General features: G+C 45.5%; 2 protein-coding genes across 2 annotated transcripts in view; one reads left to right on the forward strand and one right to left on the reverse strand.

The window, feature by feature from the left end:
* Window positions 1-8,715, forward strand: part of CCDC158 (coiled-coil domain containing 158) — a 35,159-nt gene that overhangs the window by 13,830 nt on the left and 12,614 nt on the right. The window contains 6 exon segments of the mRNA XM_042026900.1: window positions 28-182; window positions 1,039-1,106; window positions 2,069-2,281; window positions 2,718-2,819; window positions 3,585-3,692; window positions 4,725-4,845. Coding sequence (XP_041882834.1) covers window positions 28-182; window positions 1,039-1,106; window positions 2,069-2,281; window positions 2,718-2,819; window positions 3,585-3,661 — 615 coding nt within the window. The 3' untranslated portion in view covers window positions 3,662-3,692; window positions 4,725-4,845.
* STBD1 (starch binding domain 1) lies at window positions 7,165-8,713 on the reverse strand (the record flags this gene model as incomplete). The annotated part of the gene is made up of 2 exons (XM_042026776.1): window positions 7,165-8,440; window positions 8,557-8,713. Coding segments are annotated over 2 exons (969 nt in total), but the record flags the coding sequence as incomplete, so codon positions are not given.

Raw genomic sequence — 8,715 nt, forward strand, 5'->3', positions numbered from 1 at the left:
ATTTTTAACTGAATTATTTCATTTCAGATGCCTTCCAAGGACATTTTGAAGGAAGAACCATTGCAGGATATAAAGAGGATTCTTCAAGAATTAACAAGTTCAGACAGTGACATTTCCTCTGTGGATCTCAGCAGCAGCAATGGTGGGAGACAATCCCCCATAACAACCATAAGGAATGCAGTGTAAGAATAATAGTTTTATTTCTGTTGTGTGCTGTGTACTTATAGTGCCCTCTGAAACTGGGATCTGGCTCCTGATGTGTTTCAGGAGCAGAGTGGGACGTGGTTTTGCAAGAAGGTTGGGTTTATATGTAACCTTGAGATAATCTGGAAGCTTCCAAAGCTTCTGTTGTTTGCCAGGTTCCTCAGATATTTTAGGTGGTAGGGAAATAGAAGGTGCCCACAACATTTGCCTTTAGTGCTTGCTTTTATTTTTGTTCAGAACTGCTTTCTTCTTTTCCTGCCATATGTAAATATCCAAATGCAGGAAATTTTTTTTCTTGCCAAACACATGATAATGACAGTGGAGTTGAAAAATTCAATACAGCACAAATTCTGATGCTTCTAATCCAGAACTTAAGGATACTTCATAAAGGAAAATGTAATTCATGAATTTTGATTAGGATTAAATCAAAACTGCAGCTGGAGAGGCTACTACTTGCAAGCATGGTGGAAAAGCACATTTTAGGACAGTGAGAAGTGCTTTCACTTAGCTGAGTAGCCTGCTTCTTACAGTACTCATTTGAGGTTCTGTTTCTAAGGCTTTTTTAATACAGCCCCAGTCCTGCACTTGTTTGTATTGTTTTATTCATAATGCTAAGAGCTTCCTGGGAATTATAAAACAAAGCTGTCATGTTACTTTCATCCCTCTAAGAAAGAGCTCCAAAACATATTTGCATTGTTTGCTTTTAATTTCTGTGTGTAAGACCTGGAGACTCCATATGAGAGCTTCACATTCTCACTGTGGATGCTGGCTAGCATGACCAAACTTTAGCATAATTCTTCCAGAATGCAGGTTTTGCCCGCATTTTGCTTTCAGGGGTCCTGCCTGCTCACGTCCTGCAGATCTTCAGTCCCAAGATGTTTCCCTGCTCTTTACATCCCTTGGTAAGTTTTCACTGGCAGCATTGATGTCAAACTGGAACATTACAGAATATTACAAAAAATATAGTCCCAATGCAGTATCTTTTCCTAGGAATTTACTCAAATACCTGTTAGCAGGTGCTGTTACCAAGTCTCTAGTGCACTTGCTGCAAAATCTGTATCTTGTTGCAAAGCCGCTCCCTGCAGGCTGATACCCGCACACCCAAAATGGATAACTTCCATGTTACTTGTGTAATTAGCATGAATAGCACTGTCACATTTTTGGAGCCCAAATTTAGGCTCTTGAGTTCTTTATCTGGATATTTGGATACGGATGTGCTTTTGAGAGGAATCAACAAAACCAACAGGGTTTCCTTCCAGGTACTGGATGGTCAGTACCTTTTAAACTGTGGTGACCTGAATTTTGTAATCTAAACAGAAGTACAAGGATGTGGCTTTGAGAAGCAGAGTTTGAAGATATGAGTCTTAACCACCTTTTCTTTTCTTGCCCATAGATTATCCATTCTGTGAAAATTGCCTGCAGACACTGATGTTGTTCCCTGTGTAGAATTTAAGCCACCGTGCTTCAGAGATAGGCTCTGTTTATTGTGAGGAGTAACTACTCTGGGTACTCTTTTTGTACCTGTGAGTATTAAAGAAAATCAGCCTTCTAGCAAACCAACTGCAGCATCCAGGGATTTTCCTAGTATCCAAAACAGCTGCAAGTAGGGCTTTTTTACATAGAAGACTGGAAGTAGTTCAGCATGGGGCATTTGTAATGGACAGGGAGTCTTGGGTTGTGAGCAGCCATGATATTCCCTGTTTGGGAAGTAAACATGGAACAGAGAAGAGAAAAAAAGACATTTTCACATGCCAGTGACTTCAATAGAATCAAGCATGTTTGGTAAGGAGGCTTTAGTCTCCTGCTTGCAGGGGGATCCCTCCTCAGGTGTGTGCTCACTACTCCTTGCTTGGACATCTCCTAGGAAACTCACCCGTCTGCTCAGCAGCACCTCGTTACATGTCCTTCCCCAGGCAAGTCTCTCAGGAGGGCAGATACAGAGCAAGATCTCCAGTACATTTCCTCTTAACTACTCCACCTGATGACCTTGCAGCTGGCCCTGCTGCCTCACTAGAGCACAGCCCAGCCTCAGGGAAGGTTGGCTTTCTGGAGGGAGCAGTCACAGCCCCACAAATAGGTATGTCCAGTCCCATTTCCTGATCCAAAGCGCTTGGCTGGGTCTCTTCCCGGCCAGTGCCTTCACCCTGTCTCAGTTCTGTTCAAGCAGAAGGTTTATTCTGTGATAAATGAATTGTGAGTAAAGCACAGCAGCTAATTGACGTATTATGCAGTGAGAAGATAAATTCCACGCACCACTAATTTTAAGGCCTGGTCAATTGCCTTATTGAGGTTAAGAGATTGTAAGGATGCTTGACATCAATATCCACAGTAACAAATATTTGTAGTAGCTGTTGTGGTTCCTGTAACACATTTAGTGAAGTGCTGGGTTTTACTGAGAATGTTGGTGTAGATTTTATTTCCTTAGAACTTCAATTTAAAGAGAATGTTTAGGTAATTTATAATGACCTTTTTTATTATTGTTGATGATGATATTATTATTTTTTTTTCCCTAGCTTCTCAGTCCAGGGAAACTAGTGAGCCCACACCAAAGAGTCTACAGAACAAGATGGAAAGCCTGCAAAACCTGGTGGAGTCGTTACAGATAAAAAAACAAGGTGCCAGAATTTACTAGAACTATTCCTGTTTTGTTGTAAAAACACACACTCTCCAGAAACTGCTCTTGGTACCTGGAAAAGCACGAGCTGTGCTTTTACTAGCACACACTAGTTTTACTAGCAGTACCCACTTCTCCATTATCCTGCTCCCGGGAGGGTAATTAGATTAACTCCACAATGCCCCTTAACTCTAATAAGCTTCAAGATCCTTAACATGTCAAACATGGCAGCTGCTCAGAGGTGTCCTCGTGTGCTGTCATGGCCAATTATAGGAAATTTTTAACAAGCCAATGGCACTTTCATGGAAACTGCAAGATTTCCAAAACTTTAGCTGCATGAGCTCCTGGGATGGCAGGATGCCAAATGAGATGGGATTTCTTTTCCCTGCACTTTTTTTTATTGCATATTCCAGTTTCTTCCCCTTTGCCCCTTTAAGTCTGATTGCACATATTTGGGAAATTATTATATCCCCTCATCACACAGTGCATTTGTGTCAGGGACATACAAGTGACCTGATGTAGGTAAAACTAATCAAGTTATATAAATAAGTCAAAGGTAAGTGTTCTCGTTTTTGTTCTTTGCCACCACTAATATCCTCAGTGGTTTTTCTATATTCACATAAAGAATTGCAAACTAAAGCTGCATCTGTAAGGGTTTGGTAGGTACAGCCTAACTTGTTATGGGAGGACTTTATGAAGCTTCAGAGGCCTCAGCATTTTGAACATAAGGTGGTGTTCAGCTAATCCGTTCTTCTGCTGTTTTCAGCCACGTCACTGATGATCAGAACTCAGGAGGCAAAGACAAAGAAGTCCAAGGAAAAGGAGAGAAAGCTGTGCAAGTGAAGGCGCTGTATGCGTTAGTGATTGCATTCATGTAGGTACATTGTGTTTAGAATATGTTACGTTTTTAAGGATTAGTAATAAAAGCCCTCACAGTTTTTTAACTCTTGTTTATAGCTCTTATTTTAAATGAGCAGGAAGTACGGAGGAGTAGAAAGGGACCTTAAAAAGCATCCAGTCCCACCCCCTGCCATGAGCAGGGACACCTTCCACTACCCTGGGTTGCTGCAAGCCCTGTCCAACTTGGCCTTGGACACTTCCAGGAATGGGGCAGCCACAGTTTCTCTGGGCAACCTGTGCCAGGCCTCACCACCCTCACAGGGAAGAATTTCTCCCTATATCTAAGCTAAAGTCTTCCTCTTTAAGTTTGAATTCCATACTGTACCTACCATGATTCATTTAAGCAGAATGGGCTCATCAGACTTTAGTTCGAGTCTTGTGTGGGGAGAAGAAATTAGTGAGTTACTCCTAAGCTGTCCTCAGTTATTGCCAAGAGTATTTTAATTCAAGGAACTTTTTTAGATTTCCTGATAATTTTTTCCGCAGTTTCTGATAGTTTTCGCAACAAGCTCAGTAGAAATATTAATAAAAGCATCTCCCCTTTCCTAGGAATCGGTTGCATTGAAAATGAAAGGATTGGTTTAGATGGTTCATGTATCACAGTTTGGACTTGCCACGTGTGTTGGACAAATCTACCAAAATTTTCTTAAGAGGAGAGTCAGGTGTAGAGAATAAGAGCCCCTGGGAAAGGTCACCAGTAAGTGCACTCCCAGTTGTGATAAGGAGCAAAGCTAAAAAGAATTTCTGAAGCTGCCGCCCTGTCCCAAGGGCAGTGAGCAGGTGGAGGGGTCAGAGAGCCAGAGGGAAGGGAGGGACATCTGCCAATCCAAAACAGCAGCTTAACATCCTTCTGCTGGAATCCAGCAGAGTTGGGGACAGGTCTGGGCTTCCCCCCTGCCACCAGCAGCAGGCAAGGAGCAGGCTTGTAGACATATGAGCTTTAGAGCAGCTGAATGCATGCTGGCCTCTGCAGCCCTGACAGCACTTGTTATTCCATGTCATGCAGGTGGATGGCACAGGAGGACTGCTAGGCCAAGCTTGCCCACAGCAAGGACACCACAGATGGCAGCCAATCCCCCAGAGAGAAAACCTAATACCAGGCCAATATGTGAAGAGACTCCGAAAGGGTGAGTTCAACTCCCAGACAGAATGTGGGATGGGCATGGGTTTTGTGAAACAAACAAGCTGCAGTGAAGGTTTTTGTAGGAGACTTTAAAATGGTTTATGCCCAGTCCCCTCAGGCTGCTTGCACAGCTCACCATCCAGCTGCAGCATTCAACATTTTGTGCACCAAACTACTTCACAAAAAGGAATAGTTTGTGTTTCACCTAAAAGTAATCAAATTGTCTCATTTGTCCCAAGTTTGTTGTCAGGGGTATGAGCAGGTGAACTTTAGAGGTAGCTCTGTGGTTGCAGGCTTTGCCAAGCTGTGAGTGAGACAATTTGTTGTTTGCTTGGAGATCTCCTGAGCCACTGGCTGTTAGATCCATGCAGGAATGTCAACAGTAAGTTGTTTGTCACATTTCGCTTCACTGGTCTCACAGCCAGGACCTTGTATTAGACAGCTATCAGCCATTCCAGCAGCATCTTTTTCATGCAGCAAAACAACTTTGTTTAAATCTACCTTCACCTTTTAGCAAATAGATTGTTCAATAATGAGAAAACACCCCTGTCAACCTGGAGAAAATACTGATAGGTTCCTCCAGAAAAGCTGAAAGCCAGATTTCTTTCTTTCACCATACCTGAACCATTTAGTTTACATAGCATAGGTCCTGCTGGGCAAGCAGTGATGTGAATGGCATAATAATTTAGAGTTGGGTGCAGATCTTTGTAGAAACTGCAGCCAATCATTCAGCAAGATGATAGAATCATGAGGACTGTGAGTTGTCTGTGGGATCAAAGCGCAGGGTGTTTAATAAAAAAAAAAAATTGTTCTGAATTTGAAAGGCTTCTCAGGGTTGGTCTGTTTGACATGTTCACCATTGCATTAGAGAATCTATTCTAGCATAGGTTAAGTAGCTTTCTGGTGAATAACTTAATCTAATAGCACAGTTAATCTCCTCAGCCAAGCCTCAAACGTGCGTATAAATACGCTCAGGCAGCAGCAGCTGTGTGACAAGTGCTTTTTAAGTTGACAGTATCTCACTATTTGAAGAGCTTGCATTAGAGGGGAAGAGATTTGTAATCACCTTGAAATGAAATGTTTTGCTTTGTCTTCAGGGATTTCTGAAGTTCATCTTCTATTGCAGCTGTGTATTAGGTATAGTGGCCACTTCAGTTTATTGTTAGAAAAGACAAGTGCAAAGAATGCAACTGAGGTTGTTTTACTTGATAAAAATCAAAATTCCAACTTGCCCGTGCAGTTGTTCCTTGGCCTTAGTCTCTCTCCCTCTTCGCTGTCCCCTCAATACCCGCTCCCCCAGGACTTCCTTGAGCTATTTTGTGGCTAGGTCTGCAGGAGCAGGCAGCCCAACCCACTCTCATTGAACAGCTGGTATCAAAGTCCCAGTAAGAACATGTTCTACACTTGTTCTTTCCAGCAGCTCTAGCATTGTCCCACCACCTGGATGCCCATTAACCCACCAGATGCATGAGATCAGCCTCTGAAGCTCATCTTCCAGTCTTTCACCAAAGCCATTCTATTTCACACATTCAGACTGCTCCACCACACAGAGCAGGAAGGAATTAGCAAAGGTGTTTAGATCAGTGATGTGCTTTTTGAGGTAAATCTTCCAAATCCAAGTGCTCATTTGTATACTTGCAGATCTCCTAAAAACTCTGCTCTCCCAGACCAAGCTCACTCTAGGGAAGGGCTATTTGCAGGCCAGAGCTTGGTTCAGCATTATGGAAAGAGAAGCTTGCTCAAGTGGCAGCATGTATGTGTACCCAGAAGTATGAAAAGCAGGGAAGCAGAGTAGCTTTCTGCTTCTATCATATAAAAATACCATCTGGAAGTATTCTACTTCATCTGGCTTACTAGAAGGCCACAACTTAAAATAAATTCAAACTGAAGAGCCTGGTCTAAAAAAATAATTACAAGTTTAAGCTAAGTATTTGCTAACAATACTCTGGTATTATTCCTCAGTAGGCAGAATATGCTTCCTGACTCTGTTCCAGCCAGAACCCTATTCCCTGGCCATTACAGCAGTCCAGGCTTTTTTTAAAGCCTGCTCCCACCCTGACAAAGTAATTCATTAAGCCAGGACAGTCCTTTCTGACCTTTGCTCTCCCCTCAGCAGGAGAGGAGCTGTCTGCCAAGCCTTTCATTTGAGCCGAGGTGATTGCTGGACAGTATGGGGTAGCAAAGGAACTATTTTGGGGTTCAACCTTTTGTTACTCCCAAGAGTGAGGGCCACTTCTCAGCAGTTCCTTAGCACTAAGATTTCAGGTCAAGTGGCTCACTTGGATCAAAGTTACCAAAATGAGTGAGGTCACTGGTCAACTGGTAATGAACTGTCAATCTGAAAACATTTATTGTTTACTTAATACATTACATAAATTACAACACTTAAGTTCCTGTTACAGTGTTGGTAGCCACACCTCCCAGTACGCTTCCCAAGCCCAAGCAGTCGCTACCAAGATGCATCCCATAGCCCCGCTCAAAGTAACACCAACTCAAGTCCAGGGTCCAGATCCACCTGGACAGGCAGGTGCTTGGAATGCTGCTCATGCCTTCTTAGCCTACCTTGTGTCTCTTCAGCATGCACTCGAAGTTGATTTTTCAGGTTGCCAAAAGATTTCCTAAAGGGGGAGGGCAGAGATCTGCTGCTCATGTGGTTTGATATGGGATTTCCAGAGCTCTGCACTTGAGAGGGTCTCCTAGAGAAGAAGGGGAGCCCTGCTAAGGTTTAGGGGCTCGATGATTCACCTAGGCAGGTCTGCCATTAGATCAGCAGCTTCCACCTTCCCGTTAATGGTATCCCCACCACTGATGAACAATTTGATCTTCGTGTTCAGTCACTAGGGTCCTGTTACTGCACTCTTCCCAGCGTCTGACCTTCCCATTCTCCACCAAGATAAATTTCCACTCTACTCGGGTGTCCATGGGCAGACTGATGGATTCGGACCAGAAGCCATCCTTGTCGCACTTGAGGGGGACGTAGCTGTGCCACTGGCCCAGACACTCGTGGTCCCCCGTGACACCGATGAGCTGCGCGTCGGAGTGGGTGATGTAGTGCACACGGAAAGCCACGTGGATGTTCTGGAACATGGGGGGCACGGCTGCAACTCTCTTGGCTTTCGAGTCCCCATCACAGCAGTCTCCTTGTTCCCATTCTTTGCTGTCTGAGTCTTCCATGCTGCCATCCTTGCCATCCTCCCCTTCGACCAGATGCTCAGAAACAACTTCCCACTCTTCATGGTCCAAGTCCCTACTCTCAGCTGGCTGACATGGCTGCTCCTCACTTTTGTCCTTACAGTCGCCGTCAGAGGCTCTTGCCAAGTTCATCACGCACCATCCGTCACTCGCCTGTCCCACCTGGGCTACCAGTTCGCCTGCTTGGCTGCCGGCCATACCAGCTGGATGCTCCCCCGAGTCCATGACACTTTGCTTCGGGATCAGCTGCTCCAGCTCCACAGGTTCGCCCGGAACTGCACCGCTCGGGACATGGTTAAGCTCTTTCCTTGGAACAGCCGCCAGATCCTCTCCTGGCTTCGGAGGGCCGGCCGGGGCAGCAGCCGCCACCTCCCGCCGCACCGGCTCCCCGCCCGCCGCAGCATCCTCTGCAAGAGACATTTAGGGAGAACGGCAACGGGTTAAGCTGAGCACCGGCAAACCCCAGTTCTCGCAGGCTCGGGCAGCCCGAGACACCCAGAGCATGGCCTCCCCATCCCGGTACCTGTGGCCGCCGCGCTCCCCCGCCGGGGCCCCTGTCTGCCGGCCGCCGCCTCCTCGCCGCCCGCCTCGCCGCGCCCGTCGCTGCCGCCGTACCAGAGCCAGGCGACGACGGCGGCCAGCAGCCCCACGAGCAGCGCCGGCCACAGCCCCGCGCCCAGCC

This window comes from Corvus kubaryi, unplaced genomic scaffold (genome assembly GCF_017639235.1).
Source record: "Corvus kubaryi isolate FWS band 111438036 unplaced genomic scaffold, C.kubaryi_AGA036_p1.0 37292, whole genome shotgun sequence".
NCBI lineage: Eukaryota > Metazoa > Chordata > Aves > Passeriformes > Corvidae > Corvus > Corvus kubaryi.